Genomic DNA, 19826 nt, shown 5'->3' on the forward strand with positions numbered 1-19826 from the left:
TTGCCTTATAATAATAGTTGAATCTCTCACCTGAAACCAGACCTTCTCTCCAAGTATTCTACTCTCAGGCCAAACTGGTTTGAAGAAACGTGCAATGATAACCCCGATACTGACTGTTGTTATCCAGGCAATTAGCATGAAAGCACCTTGAGGTTAAAGAAATCAAGTAAACAGTGTCTTAGTGATAGATTAACAGGTATGATTTGAAAATAATCTTATTTTCTGAGAATAAAAGAGACAACACTAGTAAAATAATAATAATAATTCATTACATTTATATAATGTTCAGTCTTGTAACATGTTGTAAAGGAGCTGATGAGTTTCAACAAAAGTATGTATTATACCCAATAAAAATAAATATTAAAACCACCATTTTAAACTAACATTTAAATCAAATATTATATCTCACTCCTTTTAAATAAACATTTAAACTCTCACATTTCATTCCAATCCAACATTTTTCAATTAATTTTAATATATGCACCAGGAGTTCCAAAATCAGTACTGGAATATTGCATAGACAGTGGGTTTCCATTACAACCAATCCCACCGAAGGTAACTGCAAGGTTGCACCCTGTTTAACTACTTTTTGGATATCTGCACTCAATCTGCGAATACAGATTTATTTAATTCATTATGCAATTTTCCAAACACTCTTCTTCCAGCACAGGGGTCATGTAGGACCATAAAGTACCCAACAGCATTGGTAGCAAAGTGGAACCATCAGCAAACACGTTAACTTAAAATGTTGCATTATTATCACTTAAACCTAATTGTTATCTCAATGTTTAATGATGACCAATTGTTTTAAATATCTTAACAGAGAAATAACTTAACATATGGATGAAGGAGTAAAAGTAGGTGGTGAAATTGTGAAGGCACCGAGTTTTACATGCTAAAAGGGCTCGTCGAACAGATGAAATGCATGGTAGTGTAGGAAGACTGTGGGATGATAATAAATACCAAGAAAGCAAAATCAGTGAACATATTTAAGGAAGTGAGGTACAATGAACAGTTGTGACAAAAAAATCTGTCTAAACTGGTAACATCTTAATGGAAGATGTGTAATGCAACTGAAAATTTCAAGGAAAAATGTAGTGGGAAAACAAAATTGTATGAGTATGTTCTGAGAAGTTAAATGGTAAAATAAATTACCAAAAAAAAAACAGGGGGAAGAAGAAAATAACGAAAACCAGAAGTGATGATGCCTGAAGGTCTGGAGACCTCCAGGGAGAGATTTGCAGCAGATTATGATGAAAAAAAGTAAGTACGTAGCCATGAAAAAGCAAAAATTTGAGTGACCTTATCATTTACTATATAAATCCACTTTTTTTTCCCCTTTACAGTGTTTTTTAAGAAGGTGCAGTTAATATGAGAGTTATGAGAAAACACAGTTTGACACTCTAGCATCCGAACTGTCCTTCCTACTAGGCCAATTAAGTATGGACAATTAACCTAACACACATATATTGGAAATGTGGGGGAAAATGGAGTACATGGAGGTGCAAGGAGAGCACGCAAGCACCATATAGACTGTGACTGGGCTGGAAACTGAATCCAGGACTTTGGAGGGTTGAGGTAATGACCTCCTGCCCAGCACCCAACCCATTTCTGTACAATGCATGCCCTCCTTTTATAAATAATCACAGCAGAAAGACATTACTTAGAGAGCAGAATGAATGGCAGAAATTATAAATTATCAGAGAAGAAAGACGGCACATACAAGAACTTATTCAGTCCATCGGGTTTTAAGAATCAAGTTTAATGAACCAAAAAACCTCAACTTGTTGCCTAATAGAATTTCAGGGAGACTGGAAAGTCCACTATGCAAGGGCTGCAAAACTAAGAAAGCAAATTGGGAGTGTAAAGAAACATCCAGTACAAGATTGGTTGCAGTGAAAAACCTGTCAACATTCCAGCTCTCCAGAACAGACATTGGGAGCTCCCAGTATTCAATCAGTTAGTCATTATTTTATTTAGCTCATTCTCGAAAATTCACAAGATACTATACAAAAAAAGATAATTGGATACAATGCAATACAAGTATAGTACAGTAATATGCACTTAATTCACCATGAAGTTTAATGAGGAGTGGAGAGCGAGAGCCACTTAGCTTCTCTGGAGGGCCAATGATGAACTTCTTCTCAGATGAAATCAGTGGTTGACGTTGGTGCCTGTGAACCGAACCTAAAAAAATTATCAGAAAAGTATTTGGTAAGCTCATGTCCAGTGATCCTATATATTCATACCTCATTTTGGTCATAATTTTTTCTCTTCAGATTTTAACTTTGACCGAGATAATATATATATATTTAATCGTCAGGATTAACTCTTACCATAACATTATTAAAGATTCATGAAGTTAACTCAAATTATCCTAACAGTCTAAGTGCTTGAAACCTTAGTTTCTATTAAAACCCACTCAACAACAGGGGATGGGTCCGCAGTACTACCTTTTCATTTAAAAATGTCAATTTTAAACAAAATGATCTCTGTCAACACTAGCATTTTAATATTGTTTATGAAAGCTTCTCCATCCACACTTAAACAACCGAAAACACATATGATGTAGATGTTCGCCTACACTGGGCATGCACACATGGACAGAAAATTCCTTGAAGGTACAATAATGTCACGGGCCAGGGGATTTATTAAAAATGATAGCGCTCAGTAAATTATTCACCTTTTTTGCATATATACAGTGTTTAAAATGTACAAAACACAATTAAGATGCATAAACGTAAGAAACACAACACAGTGGTGTGAAAAACTATTTGCCCCCTTCCTGATTTCTTATTCTTTTGCATGTTTGTCACACAAAATGTTTCTGATCATCAAACACATTTAACCATTAGTCAAATATAACACAAGTAAACACAAAATGCAGTTTGTAAATGGTGGTTTTTATTATTTAGGGAGAAAAAAAAATCCAAACCTACATGGCCCTGTGTGAAAAAGTAATTGCCCCTGAACCTAATAACTGGTTGGGCCACCCTTAGCAGCAATAACTGCAATCAAGAGTTTGCGATAACTTGCAATGAGTCTTTTACAGCGCTCTGGAGGAATTTTGGCCCACTCATCTTTGCAAAATTGTTGTAATTCAGCTTTATTTGAGGGTTTTCTAGCATGAACTGCCTTTTTAAGGTCATGCCATAGCATCTCAATTGGATTCAGGTCAGGACTTTGACTAGGCCACTCCAAAGTCTTCATTTTGTTTTTCTTCAGCCATTCAGAGGTGGATTTGCTGGTGTGTTTTGGGTCATTGTCCTGTTGCAGCACCCAAGATCGCTTCAGCTTGAGTTGACGAACAGATGGCCGGACATTCTCCTTCAGGATTTTTTGGTAGACAGTAGAATTCATGGTTCCATCTATCACAGCAAGCCTTCCAGGTCCTGAAGCAGCAAAACAACCCCAGACCATCACACTACCACCACCATATTTTACTGTTGGTATGATGTTCTTTTTCTGAAATGCTGTGTTCCTTTTACGCCAGATGTAACGGGACATTTGCCTTCCAAAAAGTTCAACTTTTGTCTCATCAGTCCACAAGGTATTTTCCCAAAAGTCTTGGCAATCATTGATGTTTCTTAGCAAAATTGAGACGAGCCCTAATGTTCTTTTTGCTTAACAGTGGTTTGCGTCTTGGAAATCTGCCATGCAGGCCATTTTTGCCCAGTCTCTTTCTTATGGTGGAGTCGTGAACACTGACCTTAATTGAGGCAAGTGAGGCCTGCAGTTCTTTAGACGTTGTCCTGGGGTCTTTTGTGACCTCTCGGATGAGTCGTCTCTGCGCTCTTGGGGTAATTTTGGTCGGCCGGCCACTCCTGGGAAGGTTCACCACTGTTCCATGTTTTTGCCATTTGTGGATAATGGCTCTCACTGTGGTTCGCTGGAGTCCCAAAGCTTTAGAAATGGCTTTATAACCTTTACCAGACTGATAGATCTCAATTACTTCTGTTCTCATTTGTTCCTGAATTTCTTTGGATCTTGGCATGATGTCTAGCTTTTGAGGTGCTTTTGGTCTACTTCTCTGTGTCAGGCAGCTCCTATTTAAGTGATTTCTTGATTGAAACAGGTGTGGCAGTAATCAGGCCTGGGGGTGGCTACGGAAATTGAACTCAGGTGTGATACACCACAGTTAGGTTATTTTTTAACAAGGGGGCAATTACTTTTTCACACAGGGCCATGTAGGTTTGGATTTTTTTTCTCCCTAAATAATAAAAACCACCATTTAAAAACTGCATTTTGTGTTTACTTGTGTTATATTTGACTAATGGTTAAATGTGTTTGATGATCAGAAACATGTTTGTGTGACAAACATGCAAAAGAATAAGAAATCAGGAAGGGGGCAAATAGTTTTTCACACCACTGTAAGTACCATGAAAAGCAACTCTTCTCTGTCCGCTATATGGGAATGTTTTTTTTTTTTTTTTCCCTTATGAAAGGTGATCAGTCAGTGAATAAGACATTGTAATGAGCAGGATAAAATCAGTGAAGGGCTAGGCAATAGGTAAGAACAAATCAGAGTATGATTAGAATCTGGGTTTTTAAAAGTCTACGTTTTTACCCTTCCACATTTCAATGCTGAGATGGCATTTTCAGACATATACATATCTGGAAAGGGGTTTTTTAAAGTCTTTGATTTTGGGGGTTAAAAATGATGGGGTAGTGTGGATGAAAGAAGAAAAAGGGGACTGATCTCTGTCATGTTTAAACAAAATTTAATGCAAAAGGAGAGATATCAGAATTTAATTATGTGTATTAGTAGAGTACACAAAATGCAGGTTTTTTAAATACACTGTAGTAGATTATAGTATAATATAGTTAAAAATGGAGCTCTGGTAGTTATCATGTACTTAAAAGAATGCTTTTAGTGTCTGAAATAGCCTTCAGAACTATTAGAGTCCCACTCAAGTGATGCAAAAACTGTACTGACTGATGGTCTATTTTAGTTGTTGGTTGTGGAGGGTCTATGAATAATTATACTTTACTCTTTTTTTTATAACATACATTTTTTTAATAATTGAAAATCTATGTTGAAGTACCCCTATGTGCATAAGCAGATAAAGTGACAGCAACTTCCTGGCCTCATGACTCTGCTGGTGTTTCAACGAATTGTACTGTTGATCGGTTTTGCCATCAGGAGTGGCTATCAGGTATATAAAACAGGAAAATATATCAATTAAAAAACCTCTGTCAAGGCAAATCTGAAAGAGTAAATTAATCAGTAATTGAGTTCTTTTAAAAGATAATTTAGAAAATTTACCAACACTTTTTGTTTTTTTTTTAAAAAAGGGGAGTTTTGAAATTTCAAAAATGTGTACAGCATGCTCGATTTGAGGTAGCTCAATGAAAACTGAACTTTCCAACAAGTTTACTTGATGAACAAGTACAGGCAGTCCCCGGGTTACGTACGAGATAGGGACTGTAGGTTTCTTCTTAAGTTGAATTTGTATGTAAGTCAGAACAGGTACATTATTTTAATAAACGCTATTGTTGACCGACTGTAACCAAGTGCTCTGCCAATGAATGATGGAGTTTCACCTCTCTCTGACCTTTTTATTATTTTGACTATTTCCCATGGTGACGGTTTTTCTCTTCTTTACTGTATCATCAGCACTTGCATCAGATTTGTGTTTCAGAGACATTGTTGAAGGGTGAAGACAAAAGGTTAAGATGAGCTCTTGAGCACTGCACTGTACACGCTATCACAGCAGGAAGGCCCCCCTCGTCAGCACATCTGGTATACTGACTAGAGACAACTTCCTGCTATGTATGTAACAGTACAAGCAGGCTTGCTATTGAAAATGAATGGGGGGTGGCGAGGGGAAGTTCACCATTTGCCCACCCCACACAGTCACCTCCACTTGCATACAGTATGCTGCCTGCAGCGTCTGCCCACCGAGAACAAACAGGGTGCGGCCAAAGGCAGGTAGTGAATCGCCCATCACCACCCCCATTCAACAGGCAGTCACCCGAGGCACACTACAATGCCGCCCTCTGCCGCCCCATTCACCCTCAGTGGCCTCCGTTCAGCCACAACCGGTTTACCGCTGCAGCATCACCAGCCGCCCACTGAGAACAAATGGGGCAGCCGTTCAAGGGACACTGCAAGGCTGTGTGGTGGACGGACAGCGAAACACCCCCCTTTGCCCCATCCAGCTTCTGTCCAGTCAGGAGCATTAGCTGCGGTGGCGTGGTGGGCGTGCAGCGAACCGCCCTTTTTAAGCCTCCATCCTGCATAGGAGCGGTAGCTGTGGCCCCGGCGATTATGGTCCCCAGTTCACCACTTGCCACACACCCAGTCGCCCACTGAGAATGAAAGGGGTGCAGCTCCCACCGCCCCCCTCCAGCCACCGCTTGCAGCGTCCCCAGGCTGGAGATGACGGAGCGGCAGTTACTGAGGAACCTGTGTCACGTCCCTGAAACAGATGAAGGAGCAGCTGCGGCCCCGTTCGCAAGTCGTATGTCCGTAACTTGGGGACTACCTGTATATTCAATTTTAACAAAACTGGTCCACTGGAAACCAAATTGTTTGATAGTGTCAAATGGATGGACAGACAGTCAAACAAACAGATATACTGACAACAATGTGTGTTTGCATTTTATTTGTACACATCTAAAATGGACATACCAAGTATCATGAAATTAACATTATTGTTCTTAACCTGGTAATTTGAAGTGTTTAATATTCATCAACCAATGGAAATTTGTTTTGAGGAGTCATCCCAGAGCAGGGATAAAGTTGGTGGAGAAACCAATTAACCATGTTCAAAAGTGGTAGTAGAGGAGAGTTGCATTTCTTTTAACAAAAATAAAAACAAACTATTCACATTCTAAAACTTCTTACCATGTTCAGCTTGTCCATCGGCAAAAAATAAGAAATAACTTCTATCCAAGGGGAACCTGTCATTGTCAAATATAATTTTAATGTCCCGTTTAAAGGTACACTGAATGATGCCATCCGAGTATCTCCATGATTTATCTGTCAGGTGATCCTATTAATAAAGGTGACAACAATTAGCATTTCAATGTCACATTATAGTTATCTGACAGTCCATGAAGCATATAAATTGTGTTTATTAACTATAATCTTTTTATAATCGTGTACCCTGACTACAGTGTGTGTATATTGTTGCATTATGGTCAAACTACTACCCATTCTGCATTATAAAATCTAATACTTGAAAACATTTTTTAAATTAATGCAATTAATTTTTAGCTCTTCTTTGCTGCAGGAACTCATCTTTGAGTTCAGCATGGGGAAAATTTGACTAATAGATGTAATGGCCAAAATGGTCTGAAAAACTTGTTTGATGTTTTCTTTTTAGAAAAGAGGAAAGGTAGGAAAGCCAGGATGTGTCATTTATGTTCTCCCCAATGCTCTGTCCACACCAGCACTCAGGCTACTATGCCTCAAGTAACCCAATTCAGCAGGATAAATTGTATACGTATGGGGTTCTCAAAGTCGGTCCTAGGGGCCCACTGTGGCTTCAGGTTTTTGCTTCAATCATTTTCATAATCAGTAACAACTGCTAACACTGATCTCAATTAATTAGCTGTTTTTTTCTCTTCTCTTATCCTACATTAAGAAAGCACAGAGGCATGATTTTTACATTTATTATAAGACATTTTTGCTATAGAATTAAAACGATGAACTCCCTTGTGTTGCTTTCATTATATTTTACCCTTTCTCTGTGCAGTTTGCTTCCTTCATTGTATCTTAAAAATGGCAATTAAAAACGAGCACAGCAGACACCCAGGCAAACAACACAGAATCGTGAAAGGCTGCAACTACTTTAGCGTTAGACCCGCTAATTAGAAAACAATGGATTAATTAAACAATTAGAATACCTGGAAAAACAGAATGAACATTAAGATGAAAATATTGTTAAAAAGAAAAAAAAAATACATTATTCCTAAATAATTGCTTAGTACATTTTAGTATATATATATATATATATATATATATATATATATATATATATATATATATATATATATATATATATATATATATATATTTATTTTACCAAACTTCGTTTTCTAATTTCTATATTGTTCCTAAAAAGAAAGAATCTAGGCAATAACTGTACACTTAACTAGCCCAGGATTCCAATTAAAAACAGAAGCTGGTTGAAACAAAAACCTGCAGCCACAGGGGGTCCCCAGGACCAACGTTTAGAACCCCTGGTATACGTAATTATCTTTATTAAAGGGGGAGCCAAATCTCAGCCAGGGAATCCACACTCCATTGAGCCATTTAAGAAACAGCATTGTTAATGTTCTAAGAATTCAGTTAATTTCACATACATTCAAATGTTTATCAAAATTTTTTCATGTGTTGAAACAAGAAAATGTCTCTGAGCTCAGCAGTGAAACAACAGTGTGGTTACATTATACTAGCACTCAGATGTATAATTACACTCTTCCACAAAATCTTATTTGCTTCATGTTTTCTCTTTTACATAGTCATGATGACTACTGAAAAAATAGGAAAAATTATGCAAGGTGTTTCAGTGGTTACTGCTGCTGTGTCACCACTTTAGAGTTCCGAGTTTGAATCCCTGCTTACATGAGATCTTAAAGTTGAAACATTCTCACCATGGTGGGGGTTTGTAGGTTTTCCCTACAAAGACATGCATCGTTGACAAGTGATTCTAAAATGGCCCAGTGTGAGTGAGTTTAGGTGTGTGCATGGGCCTGCTCCACAACTGACTGAAGTCCTATCCAAACTGGTTCCCAATTGCACCTCATGCAGACAGGACAGGTACTGGATTGGCAGGTTAGTAAACTGATGAATGGACTGCCCAACACTATACTCCCAACACTAATGCAGGTGAAGACACACATTTATATGTGTGACACAATATCAGCTACACATACATTCACACATATACAGTCTGAGTATGGGAAAATTGAGTTTTTATAAGTGATATGACACTGTCTGCATATCCCACTAGTCAAAATTACTGATTCACTTTACTTCAACAGTGTCAAGCAGGCAAGTTGTACCACTATTTATATATATATATTTTTTTTTAACTTCATTGCACAACTGGCTTTTTATCAACAAAAAAGGATCACTTTATTGCTTAATCTCAGCAAACCCTAACAATAATCCTTTGTAACTAATTCAGTTAATTTTAATATAGCCCTCTTCTCAAAACACAGAGCCTGTGCACAAAACCAGAATGTATCACCTACATTGATAGGCAGTAAGCAGTCCTAGGTGGGTAGCCATTCTAATGCAAGGTTCTATACAGATTACTTTTTACAAAGTAACTGCCAGAATGTTTCCTTGTGCAAAAAGGGTGGCTGTGTGTTCCTGATCTATTTATTAGCTGTTTTTAAGAAAGTAGTTTGAAATGGACAGGCTGACATTTCTGACTGCCTGCTGTTCTTGGGGTCCTTAAAGGTGAGGTTCACTGGTTTACAGAGGTTCTGCTTCTGATTGGCTTAAAAAAAAAAAACATTGAGGTTATTATTTTTCAGGCAATAACAGCCAATCACAGTCTGCTGCTACTTATACTGCCAGCTTTTATTTCTATTGAAAATATTTTGTTCTTATCTACAACATCAGTACAGATCAATACTGTATATAATACACAGAACAGTGAACCGAGTCAAAATGTTTACAGGACACAACATACAAATTCAGCTTGAAGCTGAGCTTGGGAAGCAACAACTGTTACAGCTTAGAGGTTTCACCATTTTTACATTCTCCATGCAGTATTAAAAAATATGTTTTGATATCCCTACAACAGTTTTTAAACATTCTGAATAAATGTATTTCTGTGTTTCTCTGTGGTTATGTTTTGGTGCATCAATGGTAAACATTTTGTGGACACTAACGCGAAAAAATGGATTAGTCTTAAAAGCCAATTAGGTTTTGGGGGAATGCCAATTATTCAGCCTCAAACTCTTAAAAGTTAAAATTTTTAAAGCCATTACCAACAGTAGCAAAACCAATGTTCAGAAGTTAACAATGTGGCCTGCGCATTTAGGAAAAGAAAGGAGGAGAGATTGGGAGCTTGCATTGATACAGCACCATGCCACATCCACTACACGATGAAGCACCTCAAGATCCCAAATTAGGACCAGAGCACAGCCATGCAAAAGGTGACACCTCAGCACCACACTAGTTTGACTTTGAAAAAAAGACCTTTTTGAATTTTGAGCTCAGTCCAAAGCTTGAACGTTGAGCTTTTATAATTCAGAATTTTCAAATGAAGTAATTATATTGTATCTTGCATAAATGTTGGTAAATTCATAGCTTATACCGTACTCGCATCTATTCCATTTTAGTTCACAAGCATTTTTCCCCTGAAGAGTTTTATTTAAAAGTATTTTACTGGAAATACAGGTGTTTTAGACATTGTGAGCATACAACTGGATTACTTTAAATGTAAACTATGTGACAGAAGTAATTTTAGATATTTTCATGGATGTTTTCATATTGTTTGCTGTTGTGCAGCATTGATAGAACAAGCAGCTATTGTGAACATAGATTTGTTATCTTCGTTCTGAATGAAAACATGAGATTTAAAATTTCTGTAGGCCACCAGTACAAATTATAACATGTAAGTGACATAAAAATGTGTCATTCTTGGGTGGAGAATTCCTTTCAATTTATTTTGCCCCTGCTGAAATCTGACTACTGCTCGACATTACCTCTGTAATGCATAGCTCAGAGCTGGGCAAACACATAACTGAAATACAACCCTAATTCCAAAAAAGTTGGGACACTGTAAAATATACATAAAAACAGAATGCAATGATTTGCAAATCTCATAAACCCATATTTTTTTCACAAGAGAACATAGAAAACATGCTGCTTGTTCACTAGTATGCGTCCCTGTTTTGGATTTTTATTCTGTACTTGTGCACTTCAGAACTAGCAACTTGTAACCTACCTGTGAAGCCATTATAGGATGAGTACGGCCTGCAATTGATGCCGCACTAATGTCAATATAGTCCTCATCCCGGATGCATATATAAGCATCATCATTCCCCTAAACCAGAGAAATGAACGTACAAATTTTAAAGTTAATTGAAAACATTTCTGATATTCTACAAATGCACTACTGCAATAAAATGACTACATTAGCAATTTCAGTGAAAAATCCGAAGGAAGATCAAACATTTAGAATTGCTTTTATGTACTGGGGAATGTAACTACACTTTGATTAAGAAAGATTCTATACAATAATGTCATAAAAACCACTACATTCATTTTAAATCTTTAAATTGGCAACAAACTTGTGTCTTGAGATGCATTACACTGTTAGTGTCATTCAATACATAAAAAAAAGATAATTAGAACAGAAATTGCCAGAACTCATATACCATCCATTTATCATGTGACAAAGCAAAGGCCACATAACCCTCAGTCGGGCCACTCATTTCAAACAGTGCAGAAGTGTCCTCCTTTGTGAAGGACAGGAAGAAGCACTTTGTGTCTTTTTTTGGGTCACAGCCTGTTGGGTCCTGCAGGCAGGATTTTGAGGTTCCGCATCCCTGGGCGCTAAACTGAAAAAAAATATACAGGACAGAGAAATAAATTCAAGAAACTCCAGATTAAAACATAGTATTCATAAAAATGACTGGACAATACATATAATTGAAAGAAGTGTCACTGCAGCAGCTGTGTCTTAAGACCAGGCAGACTCCTGGATTGTGGGCATCAGTATGATCAGAAACCACAAAAAGAGGCTAAAACAGACCTAGAAATATGATAATACTAACCCCTAAATAAACACACATCAGCAAAGCTTAAGGCCAGGTTAAAAAAAAAAACATATACTTCAAATTAATAATGAAATAAGCAACAGTACAAAAATGATCCATACATCAATTTTAAAATAACACATTTCAGGGCTGTTGTGACCAAACCTTTTCCCAGTACCATTGTTTGTAAAACAAATCCAATATTTTGTATTAATGATAATTATTTTCATAATAATTACAATAACTTGGAAATTGGAAATACACAGTTCTACCAGTAAATAATCACTCAGATACAAATGCACAGAAGGGGCATTTTGCCTTTTCAAAATCAACAAGGCCCTTAAAATGACAAAAACTTACCGGTTCCTTCAGAATAGAATTACTTGTGGCTGTTTTTTCTGTTGTTACTGTTTTGGATGTTAATTGTGTAGGGTAGGTTACATTTACTTGAGTGATTATAGGGCCAGGCTCTTTCACCCAGAATGTATCATAGTACTGAACAACTGTAAACCTGAAAAAAAAAAAAAATCAAAACATTTTTTCATATATCTGTATTTTTTCTTCCAGGTGGTGTCCAGAAGGCTGAACTTTTTCGGCTATCCTAAATAATGTCAGAATCATGGTGAAGAGTTTCTGTAGTATTCCTCTGTGTTCCATTTCTACACAAAATTTCACATTTCAGCAAGAAAGAATACAACCTTATGCAAATGGTGTCTCTGAATTGCAAAGGATACAGTGAGCAAGAAGTTTCCAAAGGGTTAGGTGGTCATCAGTACGAGATAAGGGGAAAGCTGAAGGACTGGTGTATAAAACAGGAAAAATTACTTTTAATGATGAAGAAACATTAAGGTATTAGGGAAGAAGGGGCAAATACAGGGGACATTTTTCCCTTGTACTCCTATTTTGGTGAATATGAAAGTGTCTGATTCAGGTTTGGCTTAGGGATTCAATTGTAGTGTGTGGATAAAAGAGATTCATTTCTGAACCACTTCATTGTGAAAGTGAGTTTAACTACTTTGGAGGTGACAATATGAGTATGTGTTGGATAGAAAGAGTACATCATCACAGTGTGGACATTGAAGTAGTGAACATCATCACAATGTGCAAGCAAGGTGTACCATTCAGGTCTGAGTCTCCAAATTAACCTTGAGGACCCCTCGAAAACCTCAAAAACAAAAGTGCAGTGTGGGTGAAAAAAAAAAAATAAAGACATGTTATAGCATTATAAATAATTATCTGTCTAATACTGTGTTTGCGAGAAAATATTGCAAAGTAGAGAAAGGGCTTGACAGGCTGGATAATGATAGAGTGCAGCCACTCAAGCACCTGTCAGGAAGCAAAGGAGATTTTGAGAAAGACAATAGGGACTTCCATAGAAAACAAATAAGTTGGAGTATTAAGTACTGCATGGAACATTGCTTTGCTAACTACAGTGTTTTGGCTGGGAATAATGTGAGGCTAGCTGCATCTTCTTCCCAGTTCATCCCTCCATCCCCTCCATCTAAATAACAATAGATAAATTGAATAGTTTACCTTTATATTATAGTTGGAAGCAGCATCTTAAGAGTCTGCTGTGATAGATTCTAATCACTGCAACTCTGAATTGGATTAAGTAGGTTCAAAAACAGATTAATAGGTGGATGGATGGACAACATACAGTATATCAGGGTGAAGTCTTTTCTAGTCACAGTAGTTCTTATGTTTAATTTTAATTTCAGATAAAAACAAAGTTCATATAGTGATGTGAGTCACAGACTTGCACAAGAGAGAAGGAGGCGAGTCCAGGTTCCAAGAAAAAAATCAGCTTTAATGTTGTCAAGACAAGGACATCCTCAAAGCATTTATTTAGATGGGAGCGGTCTCTCAAAACACAAGCAAAATGCAAGCAGGGACGATGACATTGTCCTGCATTCGGTCCTTTCTCAGATTAAAAAAAAAAAATATATATAACCTTTCTGCACAAGCAAGGAGACAGAAAGTAAGCACACGGCCCGGCCAGCAGCCAGTTTTAAATGTTCACCACATCAACCATCCGGTAACAGATGCATTACGCAGAGATCCTGTGAACTTGTTGTTGCACCACCAGCAGATAAGAAATCCCTGCCTGTGTTAACAGTGTTTCGGCGTACAGTGTTCTTGGGGGGTTATTGGGGTCTTGGAAATCTCACTATATATATATATTATACACACACACCGCAAATGTAATAGATACAGATACTGTATGTGTATGTGTGTATATGAGAGTAAAATGCAACTTGTCTAGCACAAGCAGTAAATATGTCATTTTCTAACCCACTTAATCCAGTCCAGGATCGTGGGGTGGAGCTGGAACCTATCCCAGCTAGCAATGAGCACAAGGCAGGAACAAATCCTGGACAAGGTGCCAGTCCATCACAATATCTTTCGACTGTGGAAGACACCTGGAATACAAGGAGAAAACCCACCCAGATACACTAAGAACATGCAAACTTTATGTAGGGAGGACCTGTGATGTAAAACCTGGTCTCCTTACTGCAAGGCAGCAGTGCTACTTGGGGCTTATCAGTCCTTTCAAATGCAGGTGAAACCTTGGAACCTGGTTTCAAATAATGCTGGGAGTTTTTTTGGGGGTAATGGAGTACTACCTCAGCCTTTATTTAATTCCATGCTGAATAAGTACTTTTATGTAGTGCTAAGAATTTGTTTATGCATAGAGAGTTACCCAGTTCCCATTAATTGAACCAAATGGATTACGGTTCAATTAACAAGGAAAGACTGAAGGAGCTCAGCATTTTTAATTTAAGCAAACAGAGATTAAGAAATTACATGATTGAACTGTTTAAAATTACAAAGGGAATTAATCGGGTGGATCCCAGCTGTTGCTGTTAAAATCAATTCCTCAATAAGAACACAGGGATACATTGGAAATTTAAGCATAGAATTTGTAAAAAAATAAATAAATAAATAAAAAAAAGGGTTTCCACACAGAAAACCATAGACACGTAGTATACATAAAAAAAAAATCATTTGGTACATAATACGACTTTAGGGACCTTCAAAACTCTTCAAGCTTTTTGAGCTGAATGGCCTGTTCTTGTCCGAATTGTTCTAATGTTCTGCAAAGACGCAGACAGATGCCCAGAGAGGTACTGCTGAAGACATGGTGGTCAGGCTACACAGTAAAGTTCCTGGCTGTGTGGTCTCTAATGTATAACATGGAATCTAGAGTATAATACTAACTAAAGTATCTGAGAAGCAGGACTGTTGGTGGACACAGTTTTTCAATGGGAGAATAACAGAGGAAAGTAGAAAAGAAGATATGAATAGAGGAAGAAAAAGTATCCACAGCAGCACGTGGGGAAAGCAAGTCCCAAATACACAGGAATTTCATTGTTGTACAAAGTTGTTTGATTTGCTACGTTAAACCAGCTCAGCAGTTAAATAAAGAGCCCTTTGTTTTACGTGGCAGCCTGGCACTAATGAATGATGGTCAAAATGCACATTACTGCATTTACACTGTATAGTAATACAAAAAAAACACTTGATTAAAAATAATAAAAGTGGCTTACAGGAACTGAACAGAGGAAGGTGCACTTGCTGGTACATTCCAGATAACTTCAACTTTAATTTTTCCTGATTTACTGGTATGGCTCACTGCTGAGCCCTAAAAATTAACAAAGAAAAATACATATTGAGTCAAAGATGAACACATGAACAACACATCATTATATTCTGCATATGCATTCCTAGGCAGCAAAATAAATTGAAGAAAATTAACCAAAAAAAGTACCAAAATAAAGGTAAACTGCTTTGTCATCCAGCTTGTATCCAGAAATGCCTTCTAAAAGTAGCATAATGAGATTTTTAAAATGTATGCTGTGTAAAGGTTACTGTAAGAATAAGAGGTGTGACTATGATACACAGAAGGTCGGATTACGGCATCTTTAACTGACTGAATTAAATTTATGTTAATGAACTTTAACCCACTGATACAAGATATCCTGAATGACAGTAATGGCAGCCTGGCAGAATAGTAGTTAGTGTGTCTGTCTTACAAATCTAATAAAAAAAAAATAAGTATGTGGTGGGGAAAAAAGAAAAAAAAAAAAGAACAGACTATACTGGCCTGGCATGAGTGAAGGTATCATCATATTGTAATAGAAAGTTGGTTCCTGCCTCACACTTGACTGTGCTGGTATAGGCAACTACCAATACTCTTTTAAAGTAAATGGAGGGATGGGCTTGGATGAATGAATGAACGACTTTATGAAATAACCGAGCATGTAAATTTCAGGTTATTTGTTCACTCTAGCTCCCTTTATTTAGCAAGCATTTAGATGAAACACTAACATTTCATGAAAAATAAAAATCAGAAAACATTTACATAGAAATGCACATACAAATAATAAAACATAACATTGGCATGGGGGTATATTCAGGTAAAAAAAAAAAGCAAACTTGACATATTTTGATAAGCACTGAGCCAGAAATCAGCTTAGCAATATGGGACTGGTCATGACTTACTGAAATGAATCAGTGATTTAAAACATGGGGCAGATTAACTGAATTATAGTGACACATATGGTTTACAAAGTGGTCTGTCGGCTCATGCAAGAATGTATGAAGTCAACGGTGTGATCACTGGTTGTGGGAGACAGTTCTCCTGTAGTGGTTAAGCAAATGGGCGATACAAATCAGACCATAACTGGAACTACTGTATGTGTGGAATAAAATATAACTTATTCATGCAGACAAGACAAATAAAGCTTATGCCACTAAATAATATTCAATCTGAAAATCTTTCATTTCTACACTCACATGTAGTGGTCCGGTAATAAATTAATTGTTGTATATGGGGGAAAACATGTGGATATGAACAAGAGGAGAATGTACAAACTCCACACCAAGATACAAAGACTACAACAAAAATTAAAATATTGTCCCTTAGAGCTATGAGAAAGCCACTGCACTAGTAAGTTGTCCTATTTAAAATCTTTAAATTACTATTTTGTAAAACACATTTTGAGTTATCACGGCAAATATTCCCAAATACAGAGATCCAGTCATACCTCTGTACCATCACAGGTTAATCGCTGGGAGATGGCTGGATTGACAAGCGTAAAAGAGCCAGTGGCATCACTGCTGAGATCTGACGCATCTCTTGCTTGGATAAGAAACCCTTCAAAGGAGGAGGTTCCAGAAAGAGTTACTGGGGAAAATGCAGAAAAAAAAAAAATCCTTTAGAGATGACAAATATTTTAAAGTTATTATTTTAGTGTTTTGTAATCAATTCTTCGCAGTTTTAAAATGCAAAGAACAAATTTATCTGTAAGTCATTAAATGAGGTATCTGTAAAGGATAATTACTGTAAAAACTGAAATCTTAGTGATTGGCAATAATGGATACAATGAGGCTATTAGAAATAAACTGGATACATTAGGATTAAAAGTCAAGACGGAGGTAAAAAGCTTAGGGGTAACTGTTGATTGTAATCTGAATTTTAAATTGCATATTAAATCAGATCACTAGGACAGCATTTTTTTAACTTAAGAAACATAGCAAAAGTTAGACTTCTTATATCATTGAGAGATGCTGAGAAATTAGTTCACGCGTTTGTTTTCAGTCGACTAGATTACTGTAACGCAATCCTCTCAGGAATACCCAAAAAAGACATAAATAGTTTGCAACTAGTGCAGAATGCAGCTGCTAGAATCCTAACCAGGAAAAGAAAATCCGAGCACATTTCTTCAGTTTTGATGTCACTACACTGGTTACCTGTGTCATTCAGGATGGACTTTAAAATTCTGCTTATGGTTTATAAAGCCATAAATAATCTCGCCCCATCTTATATATCGGAATATCTGACATCTTATATTTCAAATCGTAACCTCAGATCCTCAAATGAGTGTCTCCTTAGAATTCCAAGAGCAAAACTTAAAAGAAGTGGTGAGGCAGCTTTCTGCTGTTATGCACCTGAAATCTGGAATAGCCTGCCAATAGGAATTTGCCACACTAATACAGTGGAGCACTTCAAAAAACTGCTGAAAACACATTATTTTAACATGGCCTTCACGTAACTTCACTGTAATTTAATCCTGATACTCTGTATATCCAATTCATTATAATAACTATTCATGGTGGCTCTAAAATCTGTACTAACCCCTACTCTCTCTTCCTTTTCCGGTGTCCTTTTGGTGGTGGCTTGTGCCACCAACATCTGCTCAAAGCATCGTGATGTTCCAACAGTGATGGATTAAAAGCCACAAGTCTGCATGACCATCATCATCAAGTCCTTCCGTGAAAACCCTAAATACAAAAAGGACTATTTCATTTATGTTAGGTAGAATGCCCAGAGGGGACTGGGCGGTCTCGTGGCCTGGAACCCCTACAGATTTTATTTTTTTCTCCAGCCGTCTGGAGTTTTTTTTTTTGTTTTTTCTGTCCCCCCTGGCCATCGGACCTTACTCTTTTTCTATGTTAACTAATGTTGTCTTATTTTAATTTTATTTTGTCTTTTATTTTTCTTTTCTTCATTATGTAAAGCACTTTGAGCTACTTTTTGTAAGAAAATGTGCTACATAAATAAATGTTGTTGTTGTTGTATTTTGCCTTTTGTGACAAAAACTCTACTCTTACAACCTGGTAAATCAAACCAATTTAGAGGAAAAATAGTGAAAGTGGAAACTGAAAAACACTATTGCATCTTTCTACAGTGCATTTTTTCTATTAGAAGATTTCAGGAGTTCATTGTATACAAAGAGAGAAATACTTTAAAGTACTATAAGCTTAGAAGCTTAGCTTCTCCAAGAACAGAGAAGTTTCTGATATAACAGGCATCTATGGTGACCAACACTGGCTAACAGCAAACAATATCAAAAAGTTTATGAAAAAAATATCACTTTACTCATGCTGTGTAATCCATATATCAACTCATTCAATTGTATGCACACGTCACAAACATTTATTTTTACAAAAATATTGCTCAATAAACTAGCTCTGGAAAACGTGAACAAAGTGGACAGTGCTCAGACATGAATGAATATTTGAAATGTAGACCCACCTCTGGTCCTTATACTTACAGTGGATTCAGAAAGTATTCAGACACCTTCACTAACTGCACAGTTCTTTGTGTTGTAGATTATTTTTAAATGGACAAATATATAATATTTTCTCATTAATCTCCCCTCAATAATCCATAATGAGTGATAAAAAATGTTTTCAGTGAGTCTTACAAATTTATTAAAAACCAAAAACTGAAATATCTAATTTAAATAAGTATTATAACCTTTGTGGTTTCCTTCAATTCTCCTTGAGAAGTGTATAGAACTTGATTGTAGTCCATTTTAGAAGTGTGCGATATGTATGGTCTAAGATAATATCTTAATTGTTGTTTTAACGATGTGCAACTTGAAATTATGGAGTATGTCATTCACTTTGTAAAAAACATTGTAAAAAACAATCAAACGCCTTGAAAGTCCACACATTCACTGTTTTATGTAAACTAAAAGGACAGACTACCACATGTGCAGTCACAGTCAGCGCACCACAAGTTAAGCTAGCATAGCTGTATAAAAATGAGTGAACAAACAGCAGTGGGGATACAACAGGCGCGCACTCTATGTTGTTAGATTTAATTACAAGACATGGATCATCCTCACTTACGTGGAGGTGGTTTCGCATTGAAAAGACTCTGCAAACTATGTCACAAATAGGGCGCTATTAAAGACATCTCGACAACTAACTTGTTTCACCATATGTGAACTAACCACCTCACAGAATATGAAGAATACAAAAAGCTTCAGGAGTCAGCTGTCCATGACGGATCTAAAGCACCCAAGGAACAAGCACAAAAACACACTCAGCAAATTTTAGCAGAATCATTCTGCAAAAAAAAGTGCCGTATGACAGGAAAAGCAACAGAAGCCATGACATAACAAACGCCATCACCAATTACATTGCAAAAGATATGGTACCAGTTCAAACAGTTATGAGGGATGATTTCAAACAACTTTCGAATACTTTACACCCAAGATACACACTGCCTGGCCAAAAATATTTCAGTTAAACAGCTCTTCCTAAATTGTATGATTCATGTCGGCAAACTGTAATGCATAAAC

General features: G+C 36.8%; 1 protein-coding gene across 1 annotated transcript in view; it reads right to left on the bottom strand.

Annotated features, from left to right (window-relative positions):
- frrs1b (ferric-chelate reductase 1b) overlaps positions 1 to 19826 on the bottom strand; it is a 63388-nt gene that overhangs the window by 12280 nt on the left and 31282 nt on the right. The window contains exons 3-10 of the mRNA XM_028811130.2: positions 16779 to 16918; positions 15279 to 15373; positions 12091 to 12241; positions 11350 to 11532; positions 10917 to 11015; positions 6851 to 6998; positions 2074 to 2187; positions 31 to 146 (exon numbers count right to left, since the gene is read on the bottom strand). Of these exons, the coding sequence (XP_028666963.1) occupies positions 31 to 146; positions 2074 to 2187; positions 6851 to 6998; positions 10917 to 11015; positions 11350 to 11532; positions 12091 to 12241; positions 15279 to 15373; positions 16779 to 16918 (1046 nt within the window). The remainder of the gene's footprint in view (positions 1 to 30; positions 147 to 2073; positions 2188 to 6850; positions 6999 to 10916; positions 11016 to 11349; positions 11533 to 12090; positions 12242 to 15278; positions 15374 to 16778; positions 16919 to 19826) is intronic.

Source organism: Erpetoichthys calabaricus, chromosome 10 (genome assembly GCF_900747795.2).
Source record: "Erpetoichthys calabaricus chromosome 10, fErpCal1.3, whole genome shotgun sequence".
Classification (NCBI taxonomy): Eukaryota; Metazoa; Chordata; class Cladistia; order Polypteriformes; family Polypteridae; genus Erpetoichthys; species Erpetoichthys calabaricus.